This window comes from Nyctibius grandis, chromosome Z, assembly GCF_013368605.1.
Source record: "Nyctibius grandis isolate bNycGra1 chromosome Z, bNycGra1.pri, whole genome shotgun sequence".
Taxonomy (NCBI): Eukaryota; Metazoa; Chordata; class Aves; order Nyctibiiformes; family Nyctibiidae; genus Nyctibius; species Nyctibius grandis.
Window position 1 is genome coordinate 59,309,623 of NC_090695.1, and position 24,321 is coordinate 59,333,943.

Consider the following 24,321-nt stretch of genomic DNA (forward strand, 5'->3'; position numbering starts at 1 on the left):
AAAGTCAAATGTCCCCAAAAGAGAAATCCAGCAAATCTTTTGCAAATGAAAATATGTCATAGTCACATTTCTCAATCCTCTTTAAGGTGTTGCCACCTGCGCTGAAGTAGTATCCAATACAAACAGAATTTCAGGCCTTTAGTGTGAAAGCCATATATATATTGATAATATCAGCAAGTATTATGAAATTGTACCTAATTGTTGATAACAATAACACTTTTTCACACAATCTTCCAACCTAACATCTCCTTTGAGCACTTACTTTTTGCAAATAAGTAGACACTTTAGCACAGGTTAGTCTCCAACAGCAAACCCCCTCAGTGAGACAACAGAAAATGTTAGAAGACTCCAAGACATGGAAAAGAAAGATTTCTCAAGAGCATATATAAGATAACAGACTAAAAGTGCCCCTAAGAGCGCTCTCAGCAATTTTTGTATAAACCCCAATTTATATACACCCATTTGGGCAGTGAAATCCAACCACTTCTCTAAACTGATAAAATATGCAAGCACCTAAACTGCTGCTTAGAACAAAAACTGTTCTAAGAGGTTTCTTCAGATAGCTAGCTCCATTACTATTCCTCAACACAAAATTAGTTTCATTCCTGAACTTCTGTTAAAAGAAGGCCAAACATTGCTTGATTTAATTCACTGTTTCTTAGGCTGCTTCGCTCCTTGCTTCTTCTAGAAGCTACATTGGGAGGAGAAGGGCATGGGATAGAATACTACCTTCCTGCTCCATACCCTATAGGGGTATTCAAAAATATCAACAGACTGTATGATAGTTTTGACCTATGTTTTCACATTCTTCATGTAATATTTTAGGTCCTGATATCCTGACTATGGTGGTGGGATCAGATATCAGCCGTTACCCTAACACCCCCAGACCTACCTGCCGAGGATATTTGCACAAAAGAACACAGTCGGCAATATTGAAGGGCTGGAGAAAGAGGTGGTTTGTGCTGAAACATAATGGCTACCTACACTATTACAAACACAAGAAGGTAAGGAGAAAGGCTGGTGAGGAAGCAAGCTGTGTCCTGAACTAAAAACTGCAGCAGTATTGTACTCAAATTTACAGATCGTTATCTTGACTTGTAGTATTTACAGAATAACACCAGCACTAAAGATGGTTTTGTATGTGATGTATAGAGGAGGCTTGTTGAGTAGTTCTGCCTACCTATATCCTAGTCACAGACATAGACACTGTCAGGCTTTTATGGATTCACATTTAATCTCTTATTTCTGATCATCCAGAAGTCTGTGAATTGAATAGGCTCTGGGAGGCTGTGGATGAAATGAAGTACTTTCAACTGTGCAGGAGCTCTGTATTCTATCTACCACTATATGTATTTTCTTAAACGGGCACGACCATGAGATTTCTTTGTGTGTGTGAATAAGCTGTAGGCCTGCCATTTCTTCAGAGTAGCATTGCCCAGCACTTCAATCTCTGTCATGTGCGTGGGGACCTTTATAGTAGTTAGCATTTGGTACTGTCTCACATGAAATCCTTGTCTCTAAATTGGAGAGACATGGACTTGATGGATGGACCACTCGGTGGATAAAGAATTGGCAGGATGACCGCACTCAAAGAGTTGCAGTCAACAGCTTGATGTCCAAGAGGAGACCAGTGACAACTGGCGCTCCTCGGGGGTCAATATTGGGACCAGCACTGTTTAACATCTTTGTTGGCGACATGGACAGTGGGATTGAGTGTGACCTCAGCAAGTTTACCAACAACACCAAGCTGTGTGGTGCAGTCGGCATGCTGGAGGGAAAGGATGCCATTCAGAGGGACCTTGACAAGCTTGAGGAGTGGGGTGTATGAACCGCATGAAGTTCAACAAGGCCCAGTTCAAGGTTCTGCACATGGGTTGGGGCAATCCCAAGCACAAATACAAGCTGGGTGAAGAATGGATTGAGAGCAGCTCTGAGGAGAAGAACTTGGGGGTGATGGTTGATGAGAAGCTCAACATGAGCCGGCAATGTGCGCTTGCAGTCCAGAAAGCCAACCAGATCCTGGGCTGCATGAAAAGAAGTGTGACCAATAGGTCAAGGGAGGTGATTCTCCCCCTCTGCTCTGCTCTTGTGAGACCCCGCCTGGAGTATTGTGTCCAGCTCTGGGGCACCCAACATAAGCAGGACATGAAGTTGTTGGAAGAGGTCCAGAGGAGAGCCATGAAGATGATGAGAGGGCTGGAGTACCTCTCCTTTGAAGAGAGGCTGAGAGAGTTGGGGTTGTTCATCCTGGAGAAGAGAAGACTCCAGGGAAACCTTATAGCAGCCTTCCAGTACCTGAAGGGGGCCTACAAGAAAGCTGGAGAGGGACTATTCACAAGGGCATGTAGTGATACGACGAGGAGTAACGGTTTTAAACTGAAAGAGGGTATATTTAGATTAGATATTAGGAAGCAATTCTTTCCTGTGAGTGTGGTGAGACACTGGAACAGGTTGCCCAGAGAAGTTGCAGATGCCCCCTCCCTTGAAGTGCTCAAGGCCAGGTTGGATGGGGCTTTGAGCAACCTGGTCTACTGGAAGGTGTCCCTGCCCATGGCTGGGGGGTTGGAACTAGATGACCTTTAAGGTCCCTTTCAACCCAAACCATTCTATGATTCTATCATTTTTGCCTACACTTAGCAGCAGTGGAGTTCCACTATACATGCTACAGTTCTGATCCCCTGTTGTCCATATCACTGGATCTTGTCAAACATGCTATTTCCTTCTTTGACAATGTTCCCAGTTTTTCTCCTAAAGAAAGATATCTGGACATTGTAAGGAGATAGACAGACAATGACGTAGACTTAGGTCCTATCCTGAGGCAGGTTTAAGCAATCAAGTTTCTTGTGCTTGAACTTAGACATTTTCTCAGGGAAAGCTGAAAACATAGTCAAGCATTGATTCTTTCTTTACAGATAGCAGTGTCTGCTCCTCTAAAACTGGCATTTGCTGGTCAGCACAATAAAGTGACTGCAAAGTCATGACAAAATGTGATGAAGACTTCAGTGTAGGACAGTGAAACCTTAATCACCTGTACATGAGACCAGTAAGATAACAAAAGCAATTTAGCCACAGCAGTAGAGCATCACCTCAACAGGTTAAATAAGCTGACACAGATCTCTGAGCTGCCATTACTAAGTGGCTTTTAGAACCTGTCCGCTACCTCGGCAACTTTACAACATGCTGCAGCCTCCAGGATAAAAAAAATTCTGGTCTTGTAAACCCATTAAAAATAAGGCACATAATTCCTGGGACCCAGGAACAAATGGGTCAATAAGGGTCTTGAAGGCTGTGGAGCATGCGTTCTTCTATCAAGAGGACATACCTGCTAGAGAGCTAACAGTGTTCTAGGCTCAACAGGAAGCACAAGGTTAAAGAAAGCATTATAGCCAAGAACATGTTTCCCAAAATTCCTTATTACAAATATCCATCACGTAAGGAGCTCAGCTAATTAAATGCTAGGGTTTACAAATCCACTAAAAATGCCAGCCAAATCCAGAATTTCCCAGTTTCAGTTCATCATTGCTTTCTTGCTATGTAAGACTGGTTAAAAAAATATGTCTAACAATTGACTTTCGTGGGTCAGAGATAAAAAAATAGGTACAGCTGATAAAATTAAAAGAATTAACAAAAGATCGTGTTTGTAACAATGCCTTAGCTCCTCTCTGGTTTGTGTCTTGCTATGTTTCTAGGAATTATTTCCTGTCCCTTTGCCATAAATAGGCCCTGGGAAAGAGGATAACAAGACAGATAACCAATCTAGTACCTGAAAAGGAAAATATGAAATAAATATCATTGAGGTTATGGTCTAGGAAAAGCTATAAAGATGACTGTCTCCAAACAGGAAAGTGTTATCAATGTATCTCCCTTGCAGACTTCCTTCCCAGAAATCAGAGACTGATGTGTTCTAGTCAAATCATCTTTGTCTGTCAGGTCCTTGTGTTACTTTTGTCATTTATTCCATTTCTCTCCCCAATTCTCCCAGTTAAGAATGATGTGGAACAATTGGAATTAGGAATAAATGTCTAAAGAGTATGACTTTGAGCCAACTAGGAGAGGAGCGCTGCTGGATCTGATCCTCACTAACAAGGAGGGTCTGGTGGAAGAGGTGAAGGTTGAGGGCAGCCTTGGTTGTAGTGACCATGAGATGATAGAGTTCAGGATCTCATGTGGCAGGAACAGAATAGCTAGCAGAATCGCAACCCTGAACTTCAGGAGGGCCAACTTTGGCCTTTTCAGGCAATTGCTAGGGGAAATCCCATGGGACAGGGTACTAGAAGGTAAGGGGGCCCAAGATAGTTGGTTAGCGTTCAAGGACTGCTTCTTCCGAGCTCAAGATCAGAGCATCCCAACAGGTAGGAAGTCAAGGAAGGGTACCAGGAGACCTGCATGGTTGAACAGGGAACTGCTGGGCAAACTCAAGTGGAAGAAGAAGGTGTACAGATCGTGGAAGGAGGGGCTGGCCACTTGGGAGGAATATAAGTCTGTTGTCAGAGGATGTAGGGAGGCAACTAGGAAAGCTAAGGCCTCCTTGGAATTAAACCTTGCAAGAGAGGTCAAGGACAACAGAAAGGGCTTCTTCAAATACATTGCAGGTAAAGCCAACACTAGAGGCAATGTAGGCCCACTGATGAATGAGGTGGGGGTCCTGGAGACAGAGGATAAAAAGAAGGCGGAGTTACTGAATGCCTTCTTTGCCTCTGTCTATACTGCTGGAGGCTGTCCTGAGGAGCCCTGGACCCCTGCGGCCTCAGAAGAAGTCAGGATAGAGGAGGAATCTGTCTTGGTTGATGAGGGTTGGGTCAGGGACCAATTAAGCAACCTGGATGTCCATAAATCCATGGGCCCTGATGGGATGCACCCGCGGGTGCTGAGGGAGCTGGCGGAAGTCATTGCTAGGCCACTCTCCATCATCTTTGCTAAGTCGTGGGCAACGGGAGAGGTGCCTGAGGACTGGAGGAAAGCGAATGTCACTCCAGTCTTCAAAAAGGGCAGGAAGGAGGACCCGGGTAACTATAGACCGGTCAGCCTCACCTCCATCCCCGGAAAGGTGATGGAGCAACTTGTTCTTGGTGCTGTCACTAGGCACATCAAGGACAGGGGGATCATTAGGGGCAGTCAACATGGCTTCACCAACGGGAAGTCTTGCTCAACCAACTTGATAGCCTTTTATGAGGATGTTACCCGGTGGATAGATGATGGTAAAGCTGTGGATGTGGTCTATCTCGATTTCAGTAAAGCGTTTGACACGGTCTCCCACAGCATCCTCGCAGCTAAACTGAGGAAGTGTGGTCTGGATGATCGGGTAGTGAGGTGGATTGTAAACTGGCTGAAGGAAAGAAGCCAGAGAGTAGTGGTCAGTGGGACAGAGTCCAGTTAGAGGTCTGTGTCTAGCGGAGTTCCGCAAGGGTCGGTTCTGGGACCAGTTCTATTCAATATATTCATTAATGACTTGGATGAGGGATTAGAGTGTGCTGTCAGCAAGTTCGCTGATGACACAAAACTGGGAGGAGTGGCTGAGATGCCGGAAGGCTGCGCAGCCATTCAGAGAGACCTGGACAGGCTGGAGAGTTGGGCGGGGAGAAATTTAATGAAATATAACAAGGGCAAGTGTAGAGTCCTGCATCTGGGCAAGAACAACCCCATGTACCAGTACAAGTTGGGGGCAGAGCTGTTGGAGAGCAGCGTAGGGGAAAGGGACCTGGGGGTCCTAGTGGACAACAGGATGACCATGAGCCAGCAGTGTGCCCTTGTGGGCCTTGTGGCCAAGAAGGCCAATGGCATCCTGGGGTGTATTAGAAGGGGTGTGGTCAGCAGGTCGAGAGAGGTTCTCCTCCCCCTCTACTCTGCCCTGGTGAGGCCGCATCTGGAGTATTGTGTCCAGTTCTGGGCCCCTCAGTTCAAGAAGGACAGGGAACTGCTAGAGAGAGTCCAGCGCAGAGCCACGAAGATGATTAAGGGGGTGGAACATCTCCCTTATGAGGAGAGGCTGAGGGAGCTGGGTCTCTTTAGCTTAGAGAAGAGGAGACTGAGGGGTGACCTCATTAATGTTTATAAATATGTAAAGGGCAAGTGTCAAGAGGATGGAGCCAGGCTCTTCTCAGTGACATCCCTTGACAGGACAAGGGGCAATGGGTGCAAGCTGGAGCACAGGAGGTTCCACTTAAATTTGAGGAAAAACTTCTTTACTGTAAGGGTGACTGAACACTGGAACAGGCTGCCCAGAGAGGTTGTGGAGTCTCCTTCTCTGGAGACATTCAAAACCCGCCTGGACGCGTTCCTGTGTGATATGGTCTAGGCAATCCTGCCCCGGCAGGGGGATTGGACTAGATGATCTTTCGAGGTCCCTTCCAATCCCTAACATTCTGTGATTCTGTGATTCTGTGACTTTGCTGCCAGCATTTTGTACGGACTCAAATTAGGAAAGTCAAAAGAAGAAATTGTGATAGGAAGGAAGTAGGAGCAGTTAAGTTGGAAGGAGTAGTTAAGTTGGAAATCACTGTCCTGACAGTAGAAAAGAGCATGCTTTAGAGAGTCAGATGTAGCAAGAGACTGAACTGTGAATAAAGAGAAAATGGACCTTCACATGTAGCGCAAGCCTCAAAGAAACAGCCTTCAGGGTAGTTCACGGTTGTAATGCTCTGAAACATACTGTAAGAAAACTGCAACACATACTCTTGAGAAGTACTCTCGACTCAGTGGCAGCAGTGAAGGGGAGGGATGTGATTTTTGTCAGTCTTCATTGTGATTATATCTAATAATGTCAGTTTAAAAAAGAATTATGATTTGCATTTCTTACGTTCATAAGTTTAATGCCTCTAAGGAAGCCCTTAGGCATAGTGTGAGTAATGAAGGCAAAGTTTTTCAAAGCTGAGGCAAGGGCAGTGGGAACAAAGATGTGCATTTCTTAACATCCAAAAGCAATTAGACCCCAGACAGGTAAACAACTATTACATCACCTAAATGATCAGATCTTAGGTCATGTTCCTGTTTCCATTATGAAGCCAGTCCATTTCAATATCTTAACAGAATCTTGTCTTCTCTGTTTATTGCAGTTTAACGCAGCTAGCACACTGGCAGTTAAGTGTTGCTCAGATAATTATATAGTGCTATTTACATTCAAAGGGGTCCATAACCTTCACTTTTTCTCAACAGTAAAATGCTTTCCTCAATGAATATTCTTTAATTAGTCGTGATTTCCTTCACATTCTTTGTGAAGGAAATTACTGTTCCTTAGTTGTCTCTATTAGGGTATGTTTGTGTTTGTAAATCATTCTGTTCTCACCTTCTGCCTTATTCAGAACACCTGGAAACTGTATTACAATTTGTATTTCTTTTTATTCCAAATAAGATTCAACAGCAGCATTTGCACAGTCATATAACCAGCTGGATACCAGTCTTCCATTTACCGTTAATTTACACCAAGACGCATCACTTTGCACCCAGGCCTCACAGAACAAGTGAAAGACTAAAGTGTTCCCTTTTCTTTCTACAGTTGTCTTCTGTGTACGTGGGAACAGAGCATTTTACAGAAAGTGTATTTACAAAGAGTTTGTAACTCAGACACCACAGGACATGCTTCTGGTTGATGGTATCCACCCTTAAGACTGTTCCCAGCAGAACAGAATAGAGAGGAAAAAAAATGCTTTTAAATTATCTTAATTTCTGTCGTATATACAGAGACGAATTATTACAGCAAGAAAGAAATCCCCTGCCTGCCATGTGTGGACTCTTCACATCATTTCAATCTATGACAAACATTCAGTCCTTTGTTCTCTTGAGCAGGCTGGTGTGTTCATCGCTAAGCCTAAGCACTTTATATAAAAAGCTTAGCTGTAAATAGATCTAGGTCTGAGCCATTGCTCATAAAGATATCACTTCTATTTGTTCTTCATTCTTGCTTGGAGGTTTATCATCATGGTCTGGGAGCTGCCACATTATTTAAAGCTGGTATACAATATGATTTCTTCTTTATGTTTTCCATGACTCCCACAGCTCCAGGATATATTTTTCAATTTACATTTAAGAAGTTGCTGAATCCAAGGTTTCCAATACTTCCACTGTATTATTTCTATTAATAAATTATAAATAGCACTGGCTGATATGATACGCAAGTTAATTTTGGACTACTAACAGATTGCACACCCTGACCCAGAGAAAGAGTCGTCATCAGATATTATTTGACCTGATTCAAGTTGTTCAAAATTTTAATCCAGTCAATAGTTCCTCCTGTGAGGCTTGGTCCTGCAAACTGTTCATTACTTTTGTGCAATTAATTGCAGCAAGTGATTCAACTTCAACAAAAGAACCAACTGGAATGTTAAGATTAATCATATAACAAGACCACCTGATTGTACTTCATCTGACAGCCAATACAGTTAGGTGTAGGATAATTAGGTTCTTCAAATCAGAGGAACATTTGCATCTTTTTCCCCCATTGTCTTGCTCTTCAGTATGTTTCTACTCTCTCTAGTTTAGAAGTAAATTGTTTAAAGCAAAACAAAACAAAAAACTAAATAAATTTATCTCCACTGGTGAAAAATGCCATACAAACAGTTGTGGAGTCTAGAGCTTTCTGTTCACTGACGTATGCAAGGCCTTTCCTCAAGGGGAAAGGAAAAAGATGTAGAGGAAAAACACGTAAAAGTCATAGCGTCTCCTCTGCACCAATGTGTCCAGCTCAAGGAAGAGATGCAAACAGGCTCTAGCTATAATTTCCTAAATATCTGAACAATGAGTGTACCACAAAGCACAGTGACTAAAAAAAGAGATAGGGAGGGGAAGATTTTAGAGATACTACTAAGCAAGCAGCACCAGACCTCAGGGAGAAGCTGGTCAGAGAAAACTAGAAAATAACAGATGGTGAAAATGCTACAAGCCTGAGTGCCAGGGAGAGTCGTGGCCACGTCAGCTGTTAAGAAGGAAGTTAGACAAATGAGAAATATGAAGCAAAAAGAAAAAAGAGTTAATTTTTCTGTCTCATTTGACAGATGTCTAGTTTAAGAACACAGGGGCACATCCAGGAAGACATTTTTGAAAGACAGTCAAAAATTCGATTGTGCCACTACTGACCTGAAACCAATCTGAACCAGTGACCTGGGGTCAACTGCCTTACATTTCCCTCTACCAGTCTCCTGAGCCAGCCAGTCTTTCATTTCTGTTTTCTAGCATTGCTCAGTTTTCACACTGTTTTAAATTTTTTCTATTATTTCTTCTAGGATTTGATCTTGTTTTCTGTAAAGTTACTTTTATTCCATTTTCCTAGTACTTGCAGTCTCTTGTGTAGCTTAATTTTAACCTCTTTTCATAGTTATTCCTGTTGTTGATTTTGATTTCTTTCACTGCAAATAGCATGACGTTCACGGATCTTTTCAGCTTCTCCTTTCGAGTAGACAAAGAAGGTTAACTAGAATAGCAAATATAATTCTGCGCAAACAAAATTCTTTGAACAGAGTGAATCGTTCAGGAAATGCTAGGAATGTCATTTATTTTCTAGAAGTATTTACACCAAATGAAATGGGACTGATTTGTGAACCCCCCAGGCTACATACACTACCTTAATGACCATTCCATACAATAAAGGAAGGAGACATCTACTTTCTCTTCTTTTTTCTCCCTTATTTCATTCTCTCAGAGTTATATATTATTTAATATTTTCATTTTTTTGCAGAAACATTTCCCCTAAAACTCAGGCCATCTTAAGAAAACTAGCAGCAAGGGAAGGGTTACTTCAGATGTTTCTATTATTCTTAGAACAGCATTTACCAAAGCAGCATATGCTTTCTGCCCTCTACCCAGAGGACTCCATCCATGTTAGATACTGCAGACTGCCAAGAATCCATGAAATAGCTGGTAGCAACTTTGAGAGAATAAAAAATCTTTTTTACTTGAGTGCAGAATGGAACAGTGGTAGCTAAAATCTGAGGTAGTTCATCTAAAATCTGTATGATACATATCATCAACTCAAGCAGCATCACATAGTTATATTAGGTGCCATAGTGGCAGTATCATCAGTGGGTTACTCTCCAGTCCACAGGCTTAAGAAATTACTTTTATAATTATTTTTTCAGCAATATACCTTTGGCACTTTTTGTAACAAAGGAATATTTGCCAAAGGAGTACTCTGAAGATATTATTCATGAAAGAAAGCCACATGAGTGAAAAGAAATGCCCCTTAAATCTGGCTTACCAGAATTAGGGGAGCGTGGCTACCTATTCGTCAATAAAGGACATTTGGTCTCACTTTGAATGCCTCAAATCCGTCTTATTCCTTTCCCAGATATATTAATTTGAAATGGAGTGGACATAAATCATTCTTGATGCCACAGAGCTCTACCCGCATTCATTCTAGACAGCACAGAAAGTGTTTAGAAAAGCAGTTTATAGGGATGTGCAATAATTGGTCACACAGCCATTTCAATATCTGCAGTGACTGTTGCCTTCAGGCTAATACAGTCAGCAGAACTCTGACCATGGACAGGATTCTGCTGAATAACACTTCATCAACATAGCACTTACTATTCTTTACTCTAGGAACGAGATTTGGAGCCTGAATACATATTTTGGTTACGCTGTCTTTGCAATGCAGTTTTGTGTCTGAAGGAATTAAAAGTAGGTCACACAGCACTGACGACTTTCAGGATTGCCTTCATCTTCTGTACTGACTTTAGTTTTGCATTTAAAAAAAAAAGAGAAAAGAAGCAGAAAAATCTAGGAAATGCATTCATGAACGTTTTTCAGTATTAGGTGTTATTTTATTCCTACAGTCAATTCATGTATAACAAAGGGATAATTATACGTGCCGATGAGCATACAAGCGACTATTTAACTAATACCCACAGGTGCATATTTTGTTCATGGAAGGTTGTGTATGTTTATTCTTAGGCTAATAAAAAATTACGTAGAGCATTTACAATTCAGCTCTTACTGATGACGTTTAACTAACTCCCTATAATCAATTGATTTTATTCTATGAGACTCCACCATGTGTGTATTTTACAAATGGCACTAATGCTCTTCATATGTCCCAGCATTAACTCACGTTTTCCATTTTATTGCTGCCAAATTTGATGCAATTGTTAGAGCTTCAGTCATAGCTCTTCAAAGCAAGGCGGCTAAGAATATTGTTTAAAACACAGCTACAACCCACTGTCCAGATGTGCAACTTTGTTTTTAGTTAACATATGTACTTGAGGGGAGCTGGGGTGGGAAAGTGGGGGGAGAACTGCTCACCTACCTACTTACATTAAGGAGCTTAATGGCTTCTTATAACTAACCACAAAGAAAGACACTGAAATACCCTTCAGTCTCAAACAGCTTTAGCTCAATCGGAAACAATACGGTACAAAAAAGTTTTGAAATCCTTTCCATTGAACCTTGTCTAAAATGAATGGGAAGGGTTATGAACGTACTGATATTTAGGGCAACTTTGAAAAGGAACTGAAATCCAGCCTTTTAAATTATGCTTGCTATTTTCTGCATGTAAGCCTTTGTTCCCTCTACCTGCACAGATAAAGTGAGGTTTTCAGTATAAACCCAGACTGCAAGCAGCATTACTTAGTAAAGAGACTCATGCTCCTAAATTTTTGGCGCATTTTGAAAATTCCACTCTCACTCAGGTGCACCCTCAAAAGTTGGAATATTTACAAATACCTAGTGAGGTTTCCACATGCAGATATGAATTCTGATGAACCAAAAACATCTGGCTGGATGGCTGGACCTAAAGAGTTGTCGTGAATGGAGTTAAATCCATTTGGCAGCCAGTCACAAATGGTGTTCCCCAGGGCTCAGTATTGGGGTCAGTTCTCTTTAATATCTTTATCAACCATCTGGATGAGGGGATCGAGTGCACCCTCAGTAAGTTTGCAGATGACACCAAGTTGGGCGGGAGTGTTGATCTGCTGGAGGGTAGGAAGGTTCTGCAGAAGTATCTTGACAGGTTGGATCAATGGGCCAAGGCCAATTGTATGAGGTTCAACAAGGCCAAGTGTCAGGTCCTGCACTTGGGGCACAACAACCCCATGCAATGCTACAGGCTTGGGGAAGAGTGTCTGGAAAGCTGCCTGGTGGAAAAGGACCTGGGGGTCTTGATTGATGTCTGGCTGAATATGCATCATACAGAATCATATAGAATGATTTCAGTCGGAAGGGACCTTAAAGATCATCTAGTTCCAACCCCCCTGCCATGGGCAGGGACACCTTTCTACTAGACCAGGTTGCTCAAAGCCTCGTCCAATATGGCCTTGAACACTGCCAGGGAGGGGGCATCCACAACTTCTCTGGGCAACCTGTTCCAGTGTCTCACCACCCTCACAGTAAAGAATTTCCTCCGCCAGCAATATGCCCAGGTGGCCAAGAAGGCCAACAGCATCCTTGCATCAGAAATAGTGTGGCCAGCAGGAGTAGGGAAGTGATTGTCCCCCTGTACTGAGCACTGGTGAGGCTGTACCTCGAGTATTGTGTTCAGTTTTGGGCCCCTCACTACAAGAAAGACATTGAATTGCTCGAGCAAGTCCAGAGAAGGGCAACAAAGCTGGTGAAGGGTCTAGAGCACAGGTCTGATGAAGAGCGGCTGAGGGAATTGGGGTTGTTTAGCCTGGAGAAAAGGGGGCTGAGGGGAGATCTTATCGCTCTCTACAACTACCTGAAAGGAGGTTGTAGCAAGGAGGGTGTTAGTCTCTTCTCCCAGGCAGCAAGCGATAGCACGAAAGGAAATGGCCTCAAATTGCTCCAGGGGAGGTTCAGATTGGATATCAGGAAAAATTTCTTCACTGAAAGGGTTATCAAGCATTAGAACAGGCTGCCCAGGGGAGTGGTGGAGTCACCATCCATGGAGGTATTTAAAAGACGAGTAGCTGTGGTGCTTAGGGACATGGTTCAGTGGTGGACTTGGTAGTGTTAGGTTAACGGTTGGACTCAATGATCTTAGAGGTCCTTTCCAACCAAAACAATTCTATGATTCTAAGAGAGAAAAAAAAGAGATGTTTATTTAGAGGGTGTTAGACTAGTTTATTTTTTGTGACTGCACTGTATTTTCTGGGGCTGCTGATCATGAAACAATTCAATGATTGAAATAGTTTCAAAAGCATAAGAGCTTATCACCAACTTCTACATGTTTGAATATTCCCTGAGTTTATCCCCATCTCACAGGGACCAGTATTAGTTCTGAACTTTGGCACTCTTTCTCTCTAATTGCAGGATGAAGGAAAGTGCAGACCCTTGGAAGTAACAAAGCTGGAAGGGGCAGAAATTGGTGTTGATACCAGTCTGGGTAAACCATTTGTTTTTAAATGCATACCTCAAAGTGGAAACAGGATTTTCTACTTCTGTGCAACTTCCAACCAAGAAATGAAGAGGTAAGTGATCTTTCATTTTACAGGGTCAGTTTTATTATTCTCGTTTGGGGAGAGGGAGTCTGAATTTTTGACGGATGTTCACAATACCTCCCCTGATCAATAGGAAAAAAAAAACAATCTGTCAGCTACTATGGGAAGATGGTGTTTCTAATTTTCATTTGCAGAAGTTTCAAAAATTATTTTTCAGCTTTGTAGTTTACGAGAAATTTTTTTTCATAAAGTCATTAATATTGGTGCTTTCCTCAACAGCCCCCTGAATTCTTAATTTATGTCCAGAAAAAAATCTTCACCCATATTCTCATGCCTTCTCCTCCACTGCTGTATTCAAATGGAAGTGTAAATCTTCCTGTGGATGTAAACTTGCTTATTGGTCGTTTCACATGAATGATCTCTCTTCTGCGCACCAAGGACAGTGCTCTTAATAAATATAATCCCATCTTCCATTTCCTTTTCTGTGACTCTGTTATATAATCATTTCAGTATTTTAGAATGCAAGCATGCCACAAAAGCATATTGGTTCTGATAAGAGGCAGTGAGTTCAGGCTTGACTCAGAGTTAGACTTAAAAAATATTCCTTTTGCATTTCCCAAAGACTACAGCTGACAAAACAAAGAGATTAAAATCACCCAAAACAAAGTAACACCATTTTAGGCTTTAATTTCAAAGTAATAAAAACTAATATTATTGTCTTCTTTGTTTTATTCTGAATTATCAAAAATATAAAGCTATGAAGTAGGATGACATTTGGTATTCATCCACCCATCTTTTTATAACATCTTACTAATTAACATAGCACTCACCACTGTAATATAACAGCTTTTTCTACTTCCAAATTCTATACCATCCACAGAGCAAAAAGAATAACTTTGCCAACAGATAGCTAGCTTTATTCTGTAGTCTCCAATTTCGGGATCCTTTACATTTCCCGTAAGTTCCTTATGTACATTATAACAAAGACAAAAGAAGAGTGATCATTCAGCCTGACATGTTGAACTATATTCCAAATATACAGATACCCTTGATGCAATATTGCCTTAATCTATTATAATATGTTACACAGCAAGCTTTGAGACTTATTTTTCTGTGAGTTAGCAATGTTTATTTAGATTTAATCCACTACTTTTCTATCTTGAAGCCTTGAATGTGTCCTGAAAATGGCACATCCCTTTAGATGCTGTCTATGTCAGCAAGACTTAAAAGAGGCAGTGAAGCACATTTATTCTGCTCTACCAAACTAAGCTATTCTCATTTTTTGTCGTATTATAGGTGGCTGGAGGCTATGGATAAAGCAGTGCATCCTGTCCATCAGGTAATGCTTTGCTTCTGTAAGAAGCATGTGTATAGCAGATTGTGCAGAAGCCTGAGAGACAGTAGATGTATTTGTACATGGTCAAGTGCAGACAGCAACATGGAAGCTGCATACTTTTGTTCTGGGCTTCTGAGATGTGAATCAGCTCCAATCTAAAAGCCACATACAGACTTTATTGTGACTCAGCAAATATACTTTGCTGCCATGTGGTGGAATTAATCAAAATGCTCCCTCTCCAGATATCACCAGCTTTAAGGTGGTTTGGAAACATAACCTGAAATGAGGGTAGTGGGAAGGGAGGAAGGGGAGAGACAACTCTCACAACCACACAGTCTGCCCTAGGTAGTACTATTTGGAGGAAAGGGAGAGAAGGGCTATATCTTCTTAAGAGTTCCCTGCACGTCTGCCTTGCTTGCAAGTTACCTGCATTTTCTGACAGAATATTAGGAAGTGGGGGGAGGGTGTTGCTGAGTTCTTCTTTTCTGTAGTTTCAGAGATGAAGAAAGAGAAGTTAGTTCATAAACTTTGACTTAACTCTCTCTTTTTACAGCTATACTCTCTGCTGGCCCCTATGGCTGGGAGAAAAATAGCCATAATTGATCTTGAGCTGCTACAGAGAGACCTTGCTCAGCCCAACATAATTTAGTATGAATAGTCTCTGGCTGACCCCTGAACTGACAACAGCAAAGCTAAGTTTAGAAATTCCAAGGCTGGAAGCATAGGGGTCAAAGCCACTTTAGCCCGCCCTTTCCTGGCCCAGTGATTCTTACCCTTTCCTCCTATTGGCAGATCACCTTTACAAAAATATGCTGTTGATCTGTAAAATCTTTTTTTAAAAAGGTTTAGCCTCTGAACCAGCTCAGTTTTTAGCAGAAAGAATGTGTGGCTCAAATGTTGAGTACATATCAATGTCTACCTTTTTTGCAGATGAAAGAAAATCATCAATAAAAAAATTTAAAAATTGCAAGGTACAAATTATAACCTGCATTACTGCAGTGAAATAAAAAAAAAAGAAAAGAAAAAAAGAAATTTACTTTCCTCCTTCTCTCAACCCAGGGCACATGAGTGACTCCTTCAGCAGTGTGCTTTAGTGATAGGTTTCCAAAAAGTGAAAGGAGGTGTTTATTGTTACTCTAATTCCTTTTCCACTGAAATAAAATTGATCAAACATATGTTTCTTTGGGCTTCAGCTTTCAGATGAGACTGTAAATGCAAAACCAAATTTGTTTCCAAGTGTATTCTACCTGGCAGTGTTTCTTAAAAGAATACAAAGGAATCCACATACGGAAAACAGCAAAAATAAGTCAAACAATTTGAAGCATGTACACTAGCCAAAAGAACCAAAAAATAGCCTAAGCCAAAAAGGAGGATAAAGGCACACATATACAAAAGAAAACACATCAAAAGAGTCATTCTTTAGTGTAACATGCAAAAATAATTTGTTGGATAAAAAGTTAAAAATGGGCCAACAATGTGCCTTTGTGGCCAGGAAGGCCAATGGTATCCTGGGGTGCATTAGGAAGAGTGTGGCCAGCAGGTCGAGGGAGATTATCCTCCTGCTCTACACTGCCCTAGTGAGGCCACATCTGGAGTACTGTGTCCAGTTGTGGGCCCCCCAGTTCAAGAAAGATAAGGAACTACTGGAGAGAGTCCAGCGGAGGACTACAAAGGTGATCAGAGGACTGGAGCATCTCTCTTATGAGGAAAGGCTGAGGGAGCTGGGTCTGTTTAGCCTGGAGAAGAGAAGACTGAGGGGGAATCTTATCAATGCTTACAAAAACCTTAGGGGTGGGTGTCAAGGGGATGGGGCCAGACTCTTCTCAGTGGTACACAGTGACAGGACAAGGGCAACAGGCACAAACTGAAACGTGGGAAGTTCCATCTGAATACAAGGAAAAACATCTTTACACTGACGGTGACAGAGCACTGGAACAGGCTGCCCAGGGAGGTTGTGGAGGCTCCTCTGGAGATGTTAAAACCCACCTGGACGTGACCCTATGCAACGTGCTCTAGGTGAACCTGCTTTGGCAGGGGGTTGCACTAGATGATCTCCAGAGGTCCCTTCCAACCCCACCCATTCTGTGACTCTGTGATTCCAACATTATATATTCAGAAAGATCTCTCTTGCATTCACCCATTAACAACACAGTTAAGCTGGCTCCTTTCTGTGCTACTGCATCTTATTTTTGACTGCTTTACCTTTTTTAGTTTTGTCCTTGAGCAAAAAATATCCTTTTCTGAAAGAAATGTTTGATTTAATATGTCACTTTCGTTGCCTAACCTCTGTTCTTAATGAACACTATATCAGTTCCTTCCTTCTAACTGGAATTTCCATTCAGTTGAATAGAAAAAACTTTTCTTTTTCTTCTTTCTTGTTTGCTGTACTGTTTGTTATTGACTTTTTGCAATAGCTAGTGTGTTACAGCAGGGCTCACAACACAATGATTTAACAGACCAATATGCTGACACTGTGTCATCTTAATGAATCTACGGAGATAACTATTTTATGAATACACCTAGTATTACTGAAGTCCTCTTCTGCACTTTGCTGCAATAAGTCTCAGCAGATTTCCCATTCATAACAAAGAATACAGCTAGCTATATTGTGCCAGGTCTTTTTTCCTTTATTGCCTTGTCAAGGATCCTGAAGGAATATAAATAAATGCAAAAGAAAACGTCTGTGGAAACAATCAGGATGCTATTGATATTGCACACATTCTCCCCATGGACTGCAAAAGACAATGACACTGGTTGATGTAGAATTTGAAATATATGTTGCAGACAAATAAAACACACTAGGAGAGGCTGAGTTCCTAATACCTCTAAGATTTAAAGGAAAAGAAGAAATGCTTTAGTCTCACATTAGACAACTTGGTCTTATTAAATAACAATTTATTTTTTTCCTGATTTTCTTTTTGGTTTCTCTTATCATATAAATAGCCTACACAATGGCAGTATGTCACAGGTTGAGCTTTTTCTTCACCTGTAAATGACAATAGGATAATTTTAGTAATGAAAAAGACTCTGCTTTCCAGAAAGGGATGGGAAGGCATCCATAAACGTTTTGTGTGTCATAGTGCTTCCGTCCAAGTCTGAGTGCTGTATTCTGGCTTCAGACACCACCACATTTTCTCTGGAACACAGAGGGTAGATGGTGAACCTTGTTTTGCCAGGTTATGCACCGTAAAGACTGCTGAAGTCAGGCAATCAGTAAGACAATTTTTTTAAAGAAGCTTCTTCATACAGCTTTGAAATAATCCTGTTTCTACCAGCAAAACTTGTACTGAAAAACAAACAGATGCAGAAAAATAAGTTATTATTGTAAGAAGAAAGTAGAGATTGGTCACTATTTGCCATCAATATAGGTTTTTCTAATTACATTTTCAGCATTGACTTTTCAAATTATTTTCAGAACAAAAGCTAATTTCCTAGCAAGGGACTAGAGCTTGTGTCTTTTCATACTAGCAAGTCCCCCTTAATTTCTTACCAGAACTTTTCATTACATGCATACTTTACAGAACCACGTGTGGGTAGATGTCACACTGCATAACACTACACTTCCACCCTTGGCTATCAAAAACCCAGAGTGCCTGGGGCTCCTCCACCAGCTGGACAGAAACAAAGACATCTGGATTCATCACTACTGCGTTCTGAAGGATGGCTGTTTGTACTTTTATGCCACTCTGCGCTCTACACCTGCCCAAGGTAGGGACGGCTGCTGGATTTTAATTGATTGTTAAAGCAGAAATGTTTCACAGCAGTTTCCAAATAGAACTTTTGCCATTAATGAGAGTTCTGATCAGCAAATTCACTCTGTTCTGTGCAGGTGAGTGAAGGAAGACCAGACTCAGTCTCTTCATAAAATAACCACCTCATTCCCTGCCATCTTCTTTGCTTTACCTCCCATGGTCTGAATTTTTCTTTCTGGAATGGAGCTAATCAGGATCTGTGCACATTACCTCAGGAGCAAGTATCAGCGACAAGAGTCACCCTTCCAAAGCACGTCACAGTGGCTTGAGCCAGTTCCACTGATGGCAGACTGCTGAAAGCTGTCTACTCCCACATGTTAGGTAGCATCCTTGGAGGGAGGGACATCATAAACTTAGACTAGTTTCTCTGCCACTACCATGTTTTCACATGGCCTTGGCAAAGCAAGCCCACCCATTGACAGGCAGAACTTCCCTGCTCCAGCAGAGGTTGGTGCTCCACGATGTGGTCATGGTAATTTGCAGCTAAAGCTGCCATCTAGCAGCTCTCTCCATAACATAAGATGGCATCTGGCCACTCTCTGGAGACAGCAATATGAGGCTACTGGGGTCAATGGCAGGTGGAGGAGCTGAGCTTCAGGCACTGAGGAGAGCCTCCGAGCACAACTCTGTGAAAGTCAGTATTTCACAAAAAAGAGAGGTGCCCTAGGGGGAGGGGACGGGTCAGGACCTGCAAATGCACTTTCCCTCTGCTAAGGAATGTGGCAGTCAGAAGAATCAGAAAGATAAATGCTGTTGTACTTTTGCTTACTAGCCAGCTTTCAGATCAAAAGGGAAAACTGGTTTGTTAGGGTTTATGCTATTTGCCATGTGATCAGGCGAGAGGCGTTCCACTTTATATCATTTACATGGCACTTTTCATCTGCCAAAGGCTGTACATATGAAACGAACAGTGATTTCCTCTGTACAGGAAACTGACGATAAGGTTTGCCCGGAGCTAAGCAACAAATTAGTGGAAAGGCAAAAATTAAGTATTACATGTTTATGACACCTAAGCCTATGCTCCTACTGCTAAATATGTCACTTTGGTGTTTAAATATTCTACTACATTCAAATTCTTATATATGCTAATGTTTTCTCTCTTGGTATTGCAACTATTTTTTTTTCCAATTTCACTAGAGATTCTCACCTCCCCACATCATTCTCAATGCTACAGCATTAATTTGATGCTCTTGACACTAAATGTAAGTGCCAAAAAAAAATTACAGACCCTGAAGACACTAACAGGAGCACTCAGCTACAGATAATCAGCTCCATAGGTCTTTTTGGCTATTCACTACGAACGTATAAAGTGAACATATACAGTGTTGCAGTGAAGTCGGGGAGGGGGGCGGGGGAGCACCCCAAAAAACAGCTAAAATGAAAATGTCATGAAGACCAAATTCTGTCTAATGCCTTTCCTTCACAGTTGGCTAGTGTGGCCTGCAATGACACTCCAGTTACTAATGACAGCAAGGGGAGCCAATGCTGACTAGAGGACTTTTTTAATGTTGAAATTTGTATCCCTTTAGTTTTTAAATGAAAGAAAAAGCACGCCAAAAGCTAGAAAAAATATTTTGCCACTTCTTATTTAACGAAAAGCTAAATAAAACTATACTGCTCATTATTTGCTGGACAGGAAGCATGTTTTACACTATTTTCAAATCAATTTTCAGAAAAATAACCCTGGACTTTCACATTTTCAAATATTTTATATGTAAATTCTGTACAACTCTGTTGAAACACCCGACACGAGGCATCTGAGAATGCAACTTGCAAGAATTGTTGGTATGCTTGTAACTGGCAGTAGTTTCATAAATGGTATCTGCAATATACATGATGCATGCTGTTTTATTCTGTCCAGGTGGCCTTTACCTGCAGGGGTATATTGTGAGTGAACAGTCTCTGGGTTCTAAGAAATCTGTAATTGAACTCAAACCTCCATCTGAAGAATTTAAAACTTTCTACTTATGTGCAGAGAATGTAAATGAAAACAAAAGGTAAACCAAACGGGTTTTTTTTCATTTTATTTGCCAGACTTTAGGAAAGTGGCAACACTGTAGCTTGGGAAGATCCAGTGACAACTTTTCATTCTGTTTTCACTTGTTCCCACCGATTTTCCTTTAATTGTAACTTTAGTCAAACTGCAGTACAACAGGCTGGCATATGTGAGTCATCAGCTCTGTTATTGTTGATGCTGGAACTACAGCAAGGCTGGCTTGCAGAGGTTCGGAAAGAAACCTGGATATGGTGCCTTTCACAATGATGATTACACCAAACAGAAAAGCTATGGTACCTCTCATTAGAGATAATGTAAAGTATATTCTCCTCATTCCCAGGAATGATTTACTTCCAACAATGATCATTAGAATTGAAAAAGAAACTTGGCCTATGAAATCACGTTCTGAAGGTGAATCCCCTCATCATAATCCAGCCAAATTCCATGGCTGTCAGTGGGAGTTCTTGTCTAAAGACTACAAATTACAGGACTTGGGTTTTGATTTAAAAAACAAAGGACAAAGCTTTTGGATATGTTGGAAATTGGTGTTAAGAGATGTTGCTGTTAAAGTCAACTCCTCCAGCTCCTGCCTTTTTCCAGTCCACTTACTATCAGCATAAATAGTAACACAGCTGTACAAACACCATTTATAAAAGGCATGTTTCAAAGAATATAAAAATACATGCATAACACGATCAGAGACAGTTGTTGGTCTTTCATTTCTTCTAGGTGGATTACAGCTTTGAAAGCTTCAATTAATAAATGGTTACCCTTACACCAGGCAATCCAAGATTTCATGAACAGACCACTGGAGGAGACCAGGATGTGAGAAGAAAGCTCATTTTTTTTCCCCTCAATTTCTGTTTTCCATTAAAAATTCCATGCTATGTCTTATGGTTCACCTCAAAAGATGCTCTAGCAGCAGGTAATCCTTAGCATTGCTATACATTCACAACTTTTGTAAGCATTAGTAAATTAAACGTAAAGAATGTTGCCTTCTTTGTGGCTGTCTTTACTTTGTGTTTCTACTTCAACTCAGACCATGCATAGTCTGTTTTACAGCAGTGAACTGACATCAACATTTATCTGGTGCAGACAAAAGAGAAAGTACTGTATTTCAATGTATATTTTGTACTCCCCGATGTTTTATATCTACACCCTTTTTTTTTTTGCAGATGTACTCTTTGCAAAGACTTCTGCTTTTGCATTCAGAAGTTTCATATGTGGGCTTGCCTTTGAGTTTCTAGATGCTGCGGGGCTTAAGGTTGAAGAGGCTGGGCTGACTAAAGGGCTAGCAGCTACATACCATTACAGCACACCAGGGGGAATAGAATACATTGGTATGATTTGGATGAACACTTTTGTTCCTGTATATTCTATATTATCATAAATTTTAGTTTTAAAGGGGTTTTGATTTGGCCATCTGCCATCACAGCACAACACATTTGTGGAGAGAAATCGATTCAAGAATCTAAGACACTATTTCCTCCAAAACTAGCAGTAAGAGACAGCACCATAAATCTTTATGAAGGGTATCAGGATTAGACAACTGTGGTTATTACAGCTGGTCATATACATAGTGTTTGACATTATTCTCTAACATTAAAATAATTCCTCCCAATAAATCTGGGTATTCAGTTTCCAGGCTTCCCAAAATACAAATTCAAGTAAAATAACAAAGATTAGCTCCATTTATTTGTTGAACCCACATGCTAACTAAATATCTCATCCTAAGAAATTTACAATTTAATGCTGCAGCATAGCAGAGAAAGGAGAAGAATACATACACAATACAGACAAAAAAAAAATGCCAATTTGTGAGATTTTATTACAAAGCCTCTGTACTTGGGTCTTCTGATCAAGGTCCTTAGACCTTGAGATCATTTGAACACACCAGAACCTCAACTACTTGCCTGCTCTTATTATTAATCTGGAAAATATCAATTGCAATGCCACAAAAAGCTAAAAAGCAAGTAGCACTTCCCCAGCCATCACAAACATATTATTTTAGGAGACTGATTCATTAGCTTTAGATGCCTGAAGTAATAGTGCTTCAAAGAAAGCTGTTAAACGATCCAAATGGTTTGCTACAGTGATTTGAGTGAACAGAATTGCCACATCCATGCTCTTCCTGGTTAACAGTGCACCACAGCAAAAAGCACACTGGAATGTCAGCCTCTTACTGAAGAACTATTTTTCCTCCAGCTTTAACATCATGCATGCAGTCTGAGGGCTCAGATGTGAAGTCCGCAGAATACTCCAAATCCAACTCCACCAGTCAAACAGGTGGTCTCATTCTTCTCTCTGTTCAAAATTAAACATACCATTAGAAATTAGAACTTTACAGAATCATATCTGCAACAGCAGCTTGCATCCTGTTCATTACATTTGTGACTGAGACATAAAAGCAAGAACATGCCTTTCAAGCTAGACTAGAGCACACAAAATGTCTGTGTCTGGAGGGTCTGACCTGCGAGGCACGGCTGAGGGAGCTGGGGTTGTTTAGCGTGGAGAAGAGGAGGCTCCGAGGTGACCTTATTGCAGTCTACAACTACCTGAAGGGAGGTTGTAGTGAAGTGGGAGTCGGCCTCTTCTCCCGGGCAGCTAGCGATAGGACAAGAGGGCACAGCCTCAAGCTTCACCAGGGGAGGTTCAGGTTGGACATCAGAAAGAATTTCTTTTCAGAAAGGGTTATTAGACATTGGAATGGGCTGCCCAGGGAGATGGTGGAGTCACCATCTCTGGATGTGTTTAAGAAAAGACTGGACATGGCACTTAGTGCCATGGTCTAGATGACAGGGTGGTGCCAGGGCAACGGTTGGACTCGATGATCCCTGAGGTCTCTTCCAACCTGGTTGATTCTGTGATTCTGTGAAATTAGGGGTTGAAAAAAAGTAAAAAGCTGTGGGTTTAAAATGGGTTAGAAATGAGTTTGGATGCGAACTAATGAAACAGATTTCTCAATATCGTTTTATCTGTAGTTTATAAAAGATATTTTAAGAAAACTTCATGTTTAGTAATTTTTCAGTATGAGAGTTCTCAGGTTTCTTAGGCATATGACAGTTAGCCTGTAAAATATCTTATAAATCATCTCTATAACACTAAAAGCATAAACAGAAGTGCTTGGTTGTTCAAAAAAAAATTAAATCATAATTAACTGAAACACTTCTGGTGATACCCAAAGCATCAACGAAAAACACTTGAACTTGTTAATCAATGTTAAATTTGTTAAACAAAAATGTCCAATGACTCACCAGTCTTGCATCGCAATATTGTAATTTGGTGTTGATACATCCTATCTCCAGCTGCAGCAATAAACTGCAAAAACTGTGGCAACTTAGCTGTTTTTACTCCCAGGTGCTTGTTGCCTCTTCACTTGAGGATTAGATACTTGTTGAAGTGCCGCATCTTATGAGCCAGACGAATTGTGCAATAATTCCTTATTTTCTTTAATGCAAAATCAGTTGGCGTAGTTTAAATGACTGCTGACAGTTTCACCTTCATCTTCACACGAAAAATGTTGGGAGAACAGTGAGAAAAATATGATCCCAGGGAAAACTCTACCTCCATCCTGAGAAATGGAAGTCTTTCTTGGACTTCCCATGGGACTAAGAAAGAAATACAATCTTTGCTTGAAAGAATGTGAAGTAGAATAGTACTTTTTCCAGTCTTCAAGTTTTTTCAGTAATGTCAACAGAATGCTACTATCTTTATACTTACAACACTTCAAATGGGAACTCAGTAAGTAGCTTGGAAATATTCCTGAAAAATCATGAAAATAAAGTCTAATTTAGAAATTAGACACATCTTAGATAATATAATTTAAAAAAAAAAAACCACAGATGTGCATATCTTGATATGAAATGGAACAGGAATTTGAGTTAGCCACCAAAGAAACAGTAGTCAGCCATGACA

General features: G+C 41.0%; 1 protein-coding gene across 1 annotated transcript in view; it reads left to right on the forward strand.

Annotated features, from left to right (window-relative positions):
- LOC137676245 (uncharacterized) overlaps window positions 1–21,354 on the forward strand; it is a 37,520-nt gene extending 16,166 nt beyond the window's left edge. Inside the window, exons 7-12 of the mRNA XM_068422941.1 lie at window positions 826–1,004; window positions 13,195–13,352; window positions 14,619–14,661; window positions 18,180–18,366; window positions 20,272–20,407; window positions 21,136–21,354. Coding sequence (XP_068279042.1) covers window positions 826–1,004; window positions 13,195–13,352; window positions 14,619–14,661; window positions 18,180–18,366; window positions 20,272–20,407; window positions 21,136–21,235 — 803 coding nt within the window. The 3' untranslated portion in view covers window positions 21,236–21,354. The remainder of the gene's footprint in view (window positions 1–825; window positions 1,005–13,194; window positions 13,353–14,618; window positions 14,662–18,179; window positions 18,367–20,271; window positions 20,408–21,135) is intronic.
- The last annotated feature ends 2,967 nt before the right edge of the window (window positions 21,355–24,321 follow it).